The sequence below is a fragment of the Drosophila santomea genome, chromosome 3L (assembly GCF_016746245.2).
Source record: "Drosophila santomea strain STO CAGO 1482 chromosome 3L, Prin_Dsan_1.1, whole genome shotgun sequence".
In the NCBI taxonomy this organism is placed as follows: Eukaryota; Metazoa; Arthropoda; class Insecta; order Diptera; family Drosophilidae; genus Drosophila; species Drosophila santomea.
Genome location: NC_053018.2, coordinates 8,311,402 through 8,326,639, shown reverse-complemented (window position 1 = coordinate 8,326,639; position 15,238 = coordinate 8,311,402). Strand labels below are relative to the sequence as shown.

Here is a 15,238-nt window from a genome sequence, read left to right as displayed (position 1 = left end):
ATGCAGAGGGAAATAAGTTAAGAAAAAGACCTCAGACACGTGTGGAGTTCAGAGTGTGCTTGTGTATCCGCCAGATACACAATTGCCGCATTTCAAATGGGCCAAAGTTCTTTGCACAGGCAATGGGGCAATGCAAAGAGCCGCATTAAACACAATTGCTTCGGTTACCACTGGCAACACGGGGGCATACAGTGGGGCAAACTATAGTGGTAATTTAAAACTTAATTTTTTGTTTAAACTGAGTCTAAGAAAAGAGTTATTGATTTAATACGCAGGATGTCCTTTAAGTGACTAAATATGGAATACAGTGTATGTTGTGGCAAGTTATAGAAATGCAACTGAGTACTCCAAAATTCGATCCACTTTCCCACAGCAAACAGTGCTTAGAGGGCCGAGGGTGAAGGGGCTGGGGTTGCCTTGTTGCATGTTAAAAGTTAAACAGAAATCAATTGGGGACAGCATTGATCCGAGAGACAAGGCTGGGAATAGGTAGTGCGGGGGGACGCATTGCATGACAATCAAATGAAACGTCAAACGTTCGTTTCCAGTTGGTTGTTAGTGGGTATGTTGTTGCTTTTGCCGCTGCCTCAGTTGTCGTTGTCATAGGTCAAGTGTAGCACAGTAGAATTCACTTTCTTTCAGATACGAGCACACACAAATTTGCAGTGAAAGTGGATGTGGTGGCTGTTCAGTGTTTCGAGGATGTGGATGGTGTGGGGATGCGGCCTAAGCAAATGGCCAAACTTTGACCATAACACACATAACAAAAAACCTTGGCATGTTAAACTTTTTCGGTTGGCGAACCGAAATACTTTTGGTCTCGGCCACAACAATGTGTCATTGTGCGGTGCCGGCGCTTTTCCTTTTATTTTCCCATTATCCACTCACTCGCCTTTCCACGCCCAAACGAACTTAGCTACTAACCTGGCCAAGGAATGTGGCTAGCTCTGCAAGTCCTGCCTGCTAGCAGCTTTTGGTCCTTCGTGCCGGGCTCCCAAACGCCGGCGTTGGCCGCCAGATGTCGCCCTCGGCGCCTGCGCATGCTCAATGAGTGCTCCGCATAGCCAAACTCGAACTTGAACCCCTAAAAACCCCAAAACCCCCTAAAACCCGCTCACTACACTCATTTATTGGCAGTACGAAGCCCGCAGAGACAGAGATTTCTGTTGTCGAAGCTTATAAATTTCCACAATTTGTTCAGGCCGGGCTTTTTGAAGTGCGGCCAAAGCGACGCCAATAAATACCAATAAATATATCATCAATATTTTCTTTTTGGGCCACACACTGAGCGAAAAATCAAGGCTTGGGCATAACACAAATGTTAAAAAATTTAACTATTCTTAGAATTCTTGTGTTTAAGGTTTACAACCCTCACAAAAAGTGATCTTATAGGATTATCTTTGCAAAAAAGTATCGAATACCCCAGAAATCATGTCATTTTCTTGCAGTGCATGATTCTGGGGCTGCATTCCGGCAATTGGCCACCGCTTGAAGATCAGTGCCCAGTGGCCATGGCAGTGGCACGCACGATCTGGAGAAAAAAAAGGCAGAATCAGAGGCAAATGCAATTTGCTGTCATGCCAACTCTTGACCAAGTGCCGACCACTGCTCATCAATTAATTGCCCCGGCTGGTCTGGTTTGGTTGGCTTTTGGCTGTGCTTTTGGATTCGTTTTTGGAATGGGTTCGGCCCGCCCGGGGGCGTTTTGTCGGTGGGTATCGGTGGGTATTGTCGGCGGCGGTGGTGCGTGAGTCTTGGGCAGTGGGTCGGTCGGTGGTTGAGCTGAGTTGAGCTGAGCTGCTAGCTGCTAGCCCGCTGTTCAAATTATGGCCGCGCGTCAAAAGGAAATCGAAAATGTTGCACTAGTTGGCTGGACAAGCCATTAAAGGAAGGTCGCCTCGCTGCACAGCGACAGCTCAACAACCTTGGGGCTATGCCATGTATCTAAAATATATGCCGATCCAATCCCCATCCCAACCGATTCAGCACTCTCTCACGCATCTACGGTTTCACCTAACGCCGTCGTGACCCAAATCGGAATCGGGCATCCACCATCCACTATTCCAACGTCTAAGATCCACTCCCCTTTGATTTAGTGGATTCGGACAAGATTGGAAATTAATTTTTATGCATCTCTTGTCACATTTGTGTTAATCAAAACATTATGACTGCGTTTTCGTTTATTAATTGGACAACCTACTCCGGCAACCCAAACACCTGCGAAGGAGCTGAAGATGGAGCCTAAAAGCGAAAAAGCTGGAAATGTCATTGCCATTGCCATTTGGACGCACTGCCTCTGCCCACAAAGCAAATTAAATTTATTGCGTGTGATTTTGATAGCGCAGAGATATACAGAAATATTGCGTCAGTAACTAATTTGTTAGACGATCGTTTTTTCTCGTTGGCGATTGTAACGGGTCGAAAAACTTTGACTACGACTTTTACTGATATATAGTAATAAGAATTATAAATCGCATGTTTATTCCATAACATGAATTATAATTGCAACTAGTTTTGTTTATTGATCCTTTACAATTTTAAGTTGCATATACCATTAAAAACTAATATAAAAAGCCATGTTTTAGCAGCATATAAACATGTAAAATGGAAAATATTTATGTGGGAATTTGTAAAAGTAGTGTAGGTGGTGCAAATTGCATTTTTTTTTTAGAGAAAGACTGAATGCGTGCGTGTGTTTCTGTGTGGAAATGCGTGGGCTCAAACTGCCACTGCATCCAAATTAAAGTGACAGCCCCAAGAAATTGAAAATGACTGTGAATGCGTGTCGTTAATGGGCTGTCCTAACCCCAGACTAAGGTTAAAGAAAGAGAAACTGAAAGCTGGACAGGAAAACAGGTAAACAGCTAAAAGACGGGGGTGGCCAATAATAAAATTAATATGCAACATAAAAGTAATAATTTTACTTGATGGGTAGTGCTTTTATTAGATATACGTCAAGTGAAATCAATTTTAAGTGAAAATTGTGGCAAAATAGATAAAATGTTAAATAATAAATCAAAGATTCCTGATTTTAAATCATATTCTTTTATTCTTTTCATAAAATTCTCCACCGTTTGTTAAGCAAACTCGACTGTCATGGCTTTGAAATTGTTATTAAACAATGCCGCATTTAAAGGTCAGCCATCATCATCAGTTAAGCCATGGCACTTCCTTCCACTTATGGGTCAGATCGACTTATTCGATTACAAAAAACCCATTTCCTATATCAAATTTGCATCTCGTGCGTTGAATAACAGCTGCATGCCAATTGTCGGCGGTTTATGAAAGGTTCAATGTTTCGGCCTTTTCCGCGCTGAGATCGCAAATGCGTTGCAGATTTTGGTTTTGAGTTTTCAGTTTTCAGTTTTGAGTTGCATTTCGCCGTCGACGACGAAGACGAACTCAAAGTCGCGAGTTGAAAAATTCCCACGTCGTGCGTGAGTGCGCGGGAAAATATTAAACAGATTTTCATGTCTGAGGAAAAGCATACGAAAAATCGCTCTCAACCGCATTTAACAGCTTCGGAGATTCGATTTGAAAGGCGTTCGTCGTCGACGATATGTTTTTTTTTTTGTTGGCAATCGCATGTCGCGGCGTTTTTGCATGATTTCTAGTTAAAATGCAAAACTCTGGCTGCGATAAATAAATATGCATGCCTCGAATGCAGCGAACAATGTGGAAAACGGCAACCGAAAACTTAAACTGCACTTTGAATTGAAACTGACGAGCAGCGGATGCACAGCCCCCATCCATCCCATTCCAACCCATCCCCAACCCCATCCTCATACCCATTCCCATTCCCACTCCATCCACCTATTTGGAATTGGCCAGCCAGCCAAAGCAGCCAAGTTAACAGCGGCAAAATCACCAAACAGGCGGCGCAATTAGCCACCACTGCCTGCTAGTTGCAATTTTTATTTGCTCTCTTGGTTTATTGGCCATTGAATGCAATGCTCCGCGTCCACCTGTCCGTTTGTCCATCTGTCCGGCCAACAAATGAGCCACTGATAAATATTATTAGCGCACGGCCAGTCGCAGTCGCAGTGGCAGTTGCAGTTGCACCACCGAAACCACCGAAAACCAAGTGCAAGATCAGGTCCCGCACCTAGAGTACACTGAAAAAGACAAAGCCCATCTTATAATCCAAGTTCTCAATATACGATTGTGCCTTAAGTGTTTTATAATATTTAAGGTTTCACATTTATTTCACATCTTTTGTTGCAGTGCATAGTTCGGTGCAGCGACTGCCACATTTGCGGCATAATCGCAATTTATTTAAATGCGATCCGGGGGCAGCGGAGGATGGGACTATTGGCTACCTCTTGAATTGTAGTCCCACCACAAGCGCTGCCACTCTGCAATTAATATCGACATTTTAACACTTTACGTTGAATTATTACATCTCTTACTTTTCCCCAATTGTTATTATCTGTGGGCCAGACAGTCGCAGTTCGTTTATCTAGTTTGGTGGTCCCTATTTGTGTGCAACAGCTTTTTGCCTTGTCGAGTCTTATTTTGGCTGCTGCTTTTCCAAGCCGCCAAATCACTGCTATTTCCTTTGCATTTTCGCATTGACTTTTCCTATCCCCCCACTATCGTATTTCGTTAATGGGCGGGAAATGCAACTGACGTCGCACTCGAATGTCAAGGAAAACGCCGGCGTACATTAGTGAAGTGCCCTGGCTGCTGATTGAATAACGCCAATCGAGGTGTGATCGGATTGGTTCAGTGTCGGAAATTGCCAATCTAAAGTGTAGCAAAAATAGTCGTAAACTTGTTCCTTAAACTCGTCGAAAAATGCAGTTAATTCGGTGCTAAAAGGTGATTTATGCTGGAGTATGTAGGTTAAGTATGCTAAGGTTGTACATCTCTTGGAATCTATACATGCTTTTTGTGCATTTCTTTTGAAAATGTAAAGATGTAGCAGTTTGTGAATTTATAACCAAATAGTTAAAACTAAATATATCCCACGAGCTGCAAAATTCCTGAGTTCCCCCGAAAGCAAACCTGTTGCTTGCAAAAGGTTCCCAAAACTTCGTAAAATGCTAAAAACTTTCGCCAACTTCCCTTAACGAACTGGCCGCCGTTTAATCACAAATCAACTTTCACGCCCCCAAAAAGCGCAAAACACTCGAGAAATATGAACTCTCGTCTTGAGCGCTCACTTAAAGCTAGCCACATTAATCTACAATTACTTTGTATGCCCCGATGGCCGATGGCAAATGGCCAATGGTCGAGAGCCGAGAAAAATGACTCAATTTAAATCAATAAAGGGCAGGAAAGCGGACTAAGGCTCTTTCGCAAAGGTACGTGGTGACCCCGAATGCTGCAGAGATGCAGGCATTCAGGGATAGAGGGTGACCCACCGTCTCAATGGCCGCATACGAATGCCAGATCAACTTTGAGCTGAGGGGCCGAGGATTGTGTTGCAGGCGGGCATATTGCTTCATGAATATTTTCCAGATTACATAAGCCATCGTCGAAGCGTCTCCGGTCATAAAGATCGATATCCACATGCAAATTATATGCGTGCCAGGAAACTGCCGGCACATCCACGTCCACGTCCACATCCACCTCCAATCCAGATTCGGATTCGGATTCGGATTCGGGTTTAGGTTCAGGTACGGACTTGATGCGTAGTTTGTTGGGTTGCGTTTATTGTTTTCATAAATAAAGCGCAGGCACACCGAAATTTGTCGGCTCGCATTATTATTATTATTATTATTGCTTATTATTATTGTTGCAATGGCGATATTCACTTGGCCAGACAGATTCACTTCATTTTTCACAGCACACAATTGCACACAAACACAAACAACAAACCGATCCGAAACGAACTGAACTGAACGGCTTAAACCAACAAAGGCGAAATGCAAAAGGCAAAAGGCTGGGCGCATACAAAAGGAAGGCAGTGTGGCAGATACTTTTGGGCTCCCCCTTCTCGTGATCTTGTGTATTATTTTAATATTTATTTACATTTTGAGCATTTTGCATAACGCGCGGGTCACGACGGAAATCGTCGGCTGGCAATTTATCAATACATAGTTGTGTGGCCTAAAGGAAAAAGCCAAAGTTAGAGCCATGGAAAAACTACGTAAAAAAAAACTGGGCAGAAAGGTTTCGCAGACGCGAAATCAAAACAAATGAAAAACGCGCCAAAAAATCAAAACGCGCACAAATTTTGCTTCACTGGGCGTACGTTTCCCATTTTTTTGTTTGTATTTTTGTATTTTGCTGAATCGGCCGAAAAGATCAATATAGGAAAAACGTCAAGAGCCATGAAGTCCGTCTGTCCGGGAAACGAGTTCAAAGCGTTTGCGGCGGCCGCTTTGCGCCAACTAAATTGAAATGAGCGGAGCGCGAAATGGAAAAGCCCAGTCGGAATCGAGGGTGTAACTCACAGATACTCACCCAAACACCCATACCCATTTTCCACTGCAGGCTTCAATGATTTTCCATGCGTGCGAACGCTTGTTTGCATTTTGCCTGGGCTTTTTCGCTTGATTTCAGCTTTTTTTTCTTTTTGCTCAAATCGAGCCCAGCTCACTCAGCTGACTCAACCGCTTGAATGGCCGGCAGAAAAACGCTCGCGGAACATCAATGGCAGCAACAACAATAAGCACAACACACCCACAATTATCGGTGATTTATAGTGGATGTGTACAGGGATATCTCCACTTTGACGGGCGCTTGGTCACCGATCGCATTAGAATACAATCAGGAAAGGAATACATTTACATACATTTCCAAGAACGTTGTTTTTCAATCTAATTGCTTGGGCCTGCGGCAACTCAGAAGATAAATAACCAGGTCTGCATGCAGATCAATGTCTTACTATTTCAGGGTGCAAGATAGCTGGATTATCTAAGGGAAATCATTGAAATTATACAAGAACTGCACTTCTTTTCAAGTAGTAAATTCTATGACATTACATTTCGTAACTTTATGAATTGCTGAGATACCAAGTTAACAGTTCTACTCCCAGAATAGAAAAGAGTATCTTATAGTTCGCATTCCAGATCGAGTTCCATTTAGTCAGTACGAGTGTTCCAGGCTGGGGACTGAGGTCTGTATTATGCACAATGTTATTGTTTGACCCGCTGAATAGCCGCCGCCCTTGTTTCATGCCCATCCCTCTGCCATAATTGTGGATACAAAACATCATATAGACATCTTCAACTCCTGCCTTGAACTTGGCAAGTTCTCGTATATACACACATATACAAAATAGAGGGCTGTCCGCATATATTTTGTTTGCTACTTTGTCGGTATTTAGCTGATGCCTTTTGACGGACATTTGTTTACGATGCCAGACGCAGGCTTACCCTAGAACGCTAACGAGCTGGGGTTCCAGCTCCATTGGTTCCTGGCCTCAAGAAACCCATGCGATTGCGTTAATCGGAACACGCGATGAGTGTTTACTCCGCTTTAGTTTCACAAAAAAAAATCTGGGCAGTCGCTGAAACTTCGAGTGGTGCGAATAAACATTTGCCAGCGGGATAAACAATATATGGGCTCCACCGATGGCCCATAAATATGAGTATTAAGTGCTCTTCCCGGTGGGTCTGCCATATTTTCATTTGCAATGCGAACGAGCATTAGGGTAAAGTTGCACTGCAAATTGGGTTGTGAGTAAGAGTATCAATATTTCCGCAGCCAATTAAAATCAATTAATTTCTGAGCTTTTTACGGCCATAATTGTGAGTCACTAGTTCGTGATTTGATTCCGGTTTAATGACTAGGTATATCGTATTATATGCCTTTTACAAAAAGTTTTCCAACTCACATTATTCATATGTATTAACATATTAGCGAACTTTACAATTAACTTTTTGCATGCAATTCCCGCTTTAAAAAGGGCGAGTCTTCCCATCTATTTTTTAAAACACCCATTTGGGTGTCTATTGGCTCATATCAGTTTACTGCCTAAATATTAGAAAACTTTTTAATATGCCAGGGGCGTTCAACTTAACCCCTACGTGCTCTGTATGAGATCCGCATTGTTACAAACACAAAAATTTCGAAATCGCACAAATGCCAGCTACAAATAATTGCCAAAAATCACCGGCAAAGTCAACTCAACTTTCATAAAACGGCATTCAATTTGATTTGCACAATTTGGGGGCCTCTTAGCGGCTGGCTCCTCGACTGTCGGTTGGTTTTCACATTTGTGGCATTTTGGCGTTTGTTTGAATTGATAACAGGCTGAAAGTGCCTTTCAAGCTGACAGCCATAATCGCTCAACGCCAACTGTTCGCCGGGCACAAATAGTTTGGGGTGTTTCGGAGTGTTTTCCGACTGCCAGGGGATGGAACTAAGGATACATGTAACATATATAGTATAGAACCAAGCCTATGTCTCCGGCAGGTCGATGGACACACCCACCCGGCAGAGCCGGCGAAAAGCGGAAACGGAACAAAGCCTCAGACAGTGGACTCCTTTGCCTCAGACCACTCCAAACACTCCAAACCACGAACTCTGATGGAGAAATTATAGCGAGTCACGCGAGTGCGAAGCTTTTCTAACCCTTTTCATTAGCCGGCTGTGCCCCGATTCGCAGGAAAAGCAGAATTAGCTAAAAATGGCACCGAAAGCACCGAAAATGATTGTATTTAATTGAATTTGCAGCCTGGGCTGAATAACTTTTAATTGAATTCCAGCTAAAATCTAAGGGTTGTTAGTTGGAATGATGACCCACTTGGGATCTAGTGCAGGATGATCTAAGCTGGGTAATAAATACATAAACCTAATTGGATAGTCGGATTGTCAGCAGAGGGACAAAAACTTGTTTAGCTTGAATATGCCTAATATCTTGGTTAAATACAGACTTATTTTGCAGGCCTTTATAATAGAGCACTCACTTTATGGACACTAAAAAGGGCTAAGTACTTGGGTAATGAAAAATGTTCTTATGTCATTTAAGTCACTTTTTGCCATTAATTTTAATGACTACAGATGCTTCTATTTATTTACCTTTTTTTGTAGATTAATGGTGTTCCTGCAATCAGTGCCTACTTTATTTTGGCTATGCAACTTAGTTCATACTAATGTTTTTACAATTGTAAACATACTGGCTTCTTATTGAGTATACACTAATATTCAAGTAGTAAACAGTAAAGACTGCCCATTAAAAAATATTAAAACAGCTGTTTAGTAATGCCTAAAGGGCGAAAACAACTAAAGCAGCTTTCAAATAATGCAACTCGATTTACACTACTTCATTGGTTTTATAAGATAAATTGGGAAATTAAAATAGACAGAGTACCCTCAATATAGTAGGTATTATATTTTCACATTGACGTTATCTAGTAAAGTCTGGAGTAGTTAACTGCCAGTGATCTCATTTCAAAGCTTATTCAATTTGCCAGCAACTGAGACAAAGTGGAGATTAAAATATTAGATTAATGGCCTTAAAGGTGGCTAAATGATGGAGTTTCCTTATGGTTTTTAGCGCCCCCATTTCTTTCGGTGTACTCACGTGACACTCCCGCCTGGCCATTCGGCGCTTAATCCACTTGAACGCCTCCTGGCGACGGCGGACGAAGGACATGGTGGAGCGGTGCCAAAGATGCAGGACGACGACGAGGAGGCGCTGCACCCAGACTCCCAACCGCTCGCTCCAGACTTCCCTGCGCAGCTGGAACATTAAGCACTGCACTCAGTCCGATTTTCAGCGGAATCAAATAACATAACTTTCGGGGCGTTATTCCCACGAATAATGCGTTTGATTTCTGGCTAAGCACTGGGCGATATTCCCTTGCTGGGCGGATTGGCCAAGACGCGGGGGCTAATAGAATTTCACTTTTGTTTTGGGGGCGGTACGTGGTACGCGGTACGGAACCGTTGTTACTTCAGTTGCGTTTGTTGTTTGACTGAGAATGCCGCCGAGTTTGTTTCTCCACCTCGGCAAACTTTGAGTGAGTGTGAGCAGTAGACTCGACTTGAGACTCAAGACTTGAGACAGAGAGAGGGCCCTGCACTTGCGATTGTCACCGCTGATACTTATACGTTTTTTTTTTGTATTTTTGTGGCTTTCCGCGTTTTGTTTATACAATTTTCTGGTGCGGCCCGTGTGCGTGTGGCTTACTGGGGAACCCAGAAAAATCGTACTACTCGTACATAAATAATGCAATAAGTTAGGGCCCCGCCGAATCGAGACAAAAACAGAAGGCGGAAAAATTGAAAAAAAATCGAAACTGTTTTTGCATTCGCTGCACACTCACACACACACACATCAAACATCACACCTCTGCTGTCCGAATACTCGAGTACTCGGATACTCGGCTTTTAACCGAGCTTTGCACTCAATTTGATTGCCGGCAGAAGCGGCTGCGAAATCCACGGTAGTCACATGCGACACATGTGAAACACGCAGGGGAGGCCCATTTTACGGTGAAGGCGAAGGTGTTGCTGTTGTAATCCGCGGCCTAGGCACAGTGGGTGGAAAACCATTGAAATGGGATGGAAAAAATTGGTTTCTGGTTCAACTAAAATATGTACTATAATGTATCGAAAGAATGAAAGTTAAAATTGGAGTAATGAAATGATATTTTTTGAATTGTCTTTTAAGTTTTCACACTATATACATATGTAAGTAGGTAAATCAAAAATGTCTAATTATCAATATAAATGTAACAGTTATCTGATGCAAGAGCAAGTAAGTAAACGAATAAAATATGCCATTTGCAGTTGACATTCCTTTCAAAAGTAAAACGGTCGGTAGCAAAATTATAGAGAAACATTTTTTTTTTGAGAGTAGTTTATTAAGGGATAAGCTATTGGCTAAAACCTTTTAAATGAAACTAGGGAAAACTAAGAGCACTGAGTGAATATTAATATTAATATTAAAACAAAGCTAGTCGATCTTAACGTCAGAGAAGCTCAGTTGGATATTAAATTGTATAACTGTTTCTTACAATTTGAATTTCACTTTTTCACATATTCTGTCACCACTGTACTCGTGCTAGTTCGTGTGTGGGCGTTTCTAGGCGATTCCCTTGCACCAAGCCCAAGCCCAGTCTTCGAAGTGCAAGCGCCGCTAGGCGACGAAGGCAAACAAGTGTTTTGGGTGTCTGCTATAAAATGCGAGGAGGACAAAAGCCCATGGAGCGTCCATAGGAAAGCTTTTGGAGCGTAGATTAATGTTACTGGCGGTCGGCTGGCCGTGTTGCTATTTTGTTATTTACCCGCTCGTTGCTAGTACGGTTATTTATTTATTTATGCTAATGTTGCTGGCAGAGCCGCTGACGGTGCATTTGCATTGTTTAGAATGAGAACAGCGAGAAAACGAGCCCAGCAACAAAAAAAGGGGGCACACACAATAACAACTATAGCAACCATAACAACAACAACAAGTGCAACAGCAACTGCAGCTACAGCAGTAGCAACAAACACACAAGTGGCACTCACGCGACAAAAGCCCATATATAAAGTGTTCTCATGGTTATCTCGTTGCCTGTGCGATACTTTCGAGTGTTCCACATGCAGAGGAAACAATGATTATTATCAGTATAGTATAAAATAAATATATTTACATATATCACTAAAAATCATTTAGCTTTAATCAAAAGCAAAATAATTCATAAGAATTTTATATAAATATTTTTAATATATAAAAGCCTATTAAGGTGTACTCACATTTTTTCACTGTGTGCCGATATTTTGGATACTGGCACATAGAAAGTTCGAAGTTCCCATGGCGCAGAAATTGATGGAAAATTCTCAGCACGTTCGTCAGTGGATTCTCCTGCTCCGCTTGATTGACAACTGGGCGTCGGATCACCCAGCTCAACTTGAAACCTTGAAGTATGGGTTTGTTGAAGTGCACCTGTGGCTCCAAGCTTCGGCGGCACCAGAAGCGAAGATGTCGCCGCTGGGCACGATGCTTGATGTGGATTCAGATTCAGGATCAATTTCATTTATTTGAATGCAGTTCAAAGCTTATTCGTCGATTTAGTGGATATCACCGAAAGGAACCATCTTTTACGAATGGCTGGAAAATATGTTGAATAATTAGCAGAAATGGAAATTGGAACCACCAGGCATTAGATACTCAGCACTACCACCTAATTTTATGACAACTCGAACTATACTAACTCCACACTGTTACGATTAGGGTACTAACTAAATATGTAATTTGAAACTATTTTGTATTTTACTTTAAACTCTTATCTATTTAAATTTAAGGATACCTTAGTAGTTATTCTCATTCAGATACGTAACCAAAATAATTTTGAGCATCGAAATTTGAGCTCAGTTCTTGATATATTTTTTGCTACTCACCATGAATCCCGACAAAGCAGAGAGCGACTTTGCAAACAAGGTGCGCTTTCACCTGAGCAAGGACGAGTTGGAGCGGCAGATGCGGAGAATTCACGACCGTGATGATTCCGTGGACGGCAAGAACCGTTCAGCTGGAAGCGGAAGCAGTGGACATAGTCGCATCACGAACTCGTCCACTGGTTTGCCACGGCAGGAGTCGTGGATCTTCGAGAGCGTTGGAGGTTACTTTCTTGCCAACGAAGATTTGGCCAGGATGAGTGTGCCGCGTCAGGAGCAGTTGCTGATGAGGGATCTAATCTACTCTTTCTCTGGGGTTCCATCTGCGTATGTAAAGCCTGATATTCAGATCGATCAGATTTCCGAAATGTCTTCAGTGGATATAGCCAAGGTTCGCTTTCGATTGGATGAGGCCTTCAATGGGGCCTTCCGAGCTTTGGCTAATGAAGTACTGCCCATGATAGGTTATTATATTAGTGTCCAGAGCTATATAGAGGAGACCAATATGACGCCAAATTGTGGCAGAACGCGTCTGGCCTTGGCATCTGCCTTAGGTAACCAACTGCAGGAATACTATGATCTACAGGCCAAGTTGGAAACAGATTTGCAGGAAAAGAAGTTGAATCTCAAGGAACTGGTGCGACAGGTGCGTCCTTGGTTGCCGATTCTAAAGTCTTTCTCCAGCATGGCCTGCAGTGCCCGGGGCAATCTGACCAGTGCCCAGGTACTAACATTGCTGGATCAGACCTATCGGGATCAGAAAGACACTGATGTAGACCTAAAGGAACGGGTGGCCATAGTTTTGGCTTCTGTTAGTCGCACTTACATGAAGATAGTTCAGTTGTGGATGCAAAAAGGTGTTCTCTTCGACACGCAGCATGAGTTCTTTGTGGAGGACACGGAGCCCTCGACTTCAATGAGCAGTACTCTATTGGCGCCGGAGAAGTGTTGCCACGCCTACTGGGCGGAGCGGTACCGCCTTATGCCGGACCGTTTGCCGGGTTTCTTGCTTTCCCTGGCGAATGATGTTTTTCTGGCTGGAAAGTACCTGAATATTCTGCGACAGTGTAATGTTTCAATGACGCTGCTGCAGCTGCCACTTGCTTACAATCCAAGCGATTTGGAGCATGAGGAGATCATCAAGAATAGCTATGAGTTGCCAGCGCAGAAGCTTCTTAAAGTTTTGGCAGAGGAACACAATTTGCTTTTACACATTCGCAATTTGAAGTCCTATTTCCTGCTGCAGGAGGAGGGCTTCTCCGAGACTTTGCTGTACAAATGCCAGGAGTACCTCAAGTACAATGTGGACAGGTTGATACCCGAAAAACTACAGACCCTGCTAACAGAGACCCTGCAAAAGTCCAATGATTTCTTTAAGGATATGCTGCGATGTCAGCTTAAGGATTGCGATGTAGCCACACAATTGGAGAGACATCATAAGGCCCAAAGAGCTGAAGAAGAACAGGAAAAAGAGAGCTCCAGCGAGGAGGATCCTCCAGAGGTCCTGAATCTCTACGGCTACGAGGCATTAGCTTTTCGCTATGAAGCCAAATGGCCGCTAAGCTTTGTTCTATACCCTGAGCTCCTAGATCAATTGCAAATGCTGCAGCGTGTCCTGCTCTTCCTGCACTATGTGAAACACCATTTGACGGTCCTGTGGCGATCTCCATCTGAGGGTACGGGTCTCAAGCTCACCAATCAATCTGCAGAACTTCGCCATCGTATGCTGTTGTGTATGCTAAGTTTGGAGCACCACATCACCCAAGACATCGCCGAGCCCCGATGGCAATCGTTGACCCTAACGGTGGACAAGGCCAAAAGTATTGACGAGGTTGTTAACAAATTGGAGACCACCGTAGAAGAATGCCTGCGACTTGGGCTTCTACCCTCGGCTAACACCTTTGTGAAATCCCTATATACACTCGGCCATGTGTGTCTCAACTTTTGTGACTTTGTGGAGTCATCCATGGGAGAGAAGAGTACCAAAGAACTCGAGCAGGAAATGTGCGAGTACGAAAAGGAATTTAACAGCTTTTTGGCCAGCATTTTGGAGTTGGTTAGCCAGTTGGCCAAGACCAAAGACTTTGGGGAACGGGATTCCTGCAAGCGATTGCTCAAACGACTTGAGGAGTTCGTCAAGTTCTCCGAAGCGGACAAAGATCACTCTTCCAATACTTAATGAGGAGCTCCAAAATGTGTCCAATATCTTCACCAAATCACCCGTGCTCCCAAATCTCCATGCCATTGAACACTAATTGATATTATTTAGTCCTGTATTATATTATTAAATTAATCCTTTAATTGCCCAAAGTGTGATATACCATTAACCCACCAGTGTGAGCTTGTCTTATGGGTATGACACCTGTGGCGGTCTTCCACTTTTGAGTTATTGTTAAGTGGCGCACAATGGGCGTGAATAATCGATGTGTGCCTTTAATTTCTGGCCAACGAGCATTATGTTGAGTCACGGTGGCAAGTTTCGGGGCTAGTGCAACGAAAGCGGCGATTTGCATAAGATCGTAAATTATTTTAAATGGCGGTAAAGAGATTTTAATGCAGCAACGCAGACCCGCAGCCTCACAGTCTCGGGATAGCTCGATTCGATGGAGGAGCCAGAGTCTCTTGCTGCCAATTTGAATTCAAAGGCCAATTGTTATGTAAATGCACTTGCCTCAGTTGCAGACGCACGCAAGCGCACGAAAATTGTATTAATAAATAAATGGGAAGAAAAACGAAAACTCGCGAGCGCCTGTACAGAAATCACTTAATACTTATCGCTTTAAGGACAACAGGTGGTCGACGTCGATGATGATGATGATGATGAAGATGATGATGCAACGCAAAATGTATATCTGCAACTTTGCATTCAACTGCCCAGAGCGGCCCAATAATAATGCACTCGAAATTATGGTAAAGTTCAGATGCATTGCTTCCGAAATGTATATAATTATCTGCTTGC

The 15,238-nt window shown here is 43.1% G+C and overlaps 2 protein-coding genes across 5 annotated transcripts in view; one reads left to right on the top strand and one right to left on the bottom strand.

Moving 5' to 3' along the window:
• LOC120448092 overlaps window positions 1-10,139 on the bottom strand; it is a 47,749-nt gene extending 37,610 nt beyond the window's left edge. Inside the window, exon 1 of one of the 4 annotated variants that reach the window (XM_039629891.2) lies at window positions 9,479-10,139. In XM_039629891.2, the coding sequence (XP_039485825.1) occupies window positions 9,479-9,646 (168 nt within the window). In that variant the 5' untranslated portion in view covers window positions 9,647-10,139. Of the gene's footprint in view, window positions 1-5,366; window positions 5,558-9,478 lie in introns of those variants that run through there. The other 3 variants (XM_039629892.2, XM_039629890.2, XM_039629889.2) reach the window with 3 other exon arrangements.
• A 2,054-nt stretch (window positions 10,140-12,193) lies between these two features.
• LOC120449907 (gamma-tubulin complex component 2 homolog) lies at window positions 12,194-14,606 on the top strand. The gene has a single exon (XM_039632598.1). It carries the CDS (start codon window positions 12,284-12,286, stop codon window positions 14,456-14,458), a length of 2,175 nt encoding a protein of 724 aa, XP_039488532.1. The 5' UTR covers window positions 12,194-12,283; the 3' UTR covers window positions 14,459-14,606.
• The last annotated feature ends 632 nt before the right edge of the window (window positions 14,607-15,238 follow it).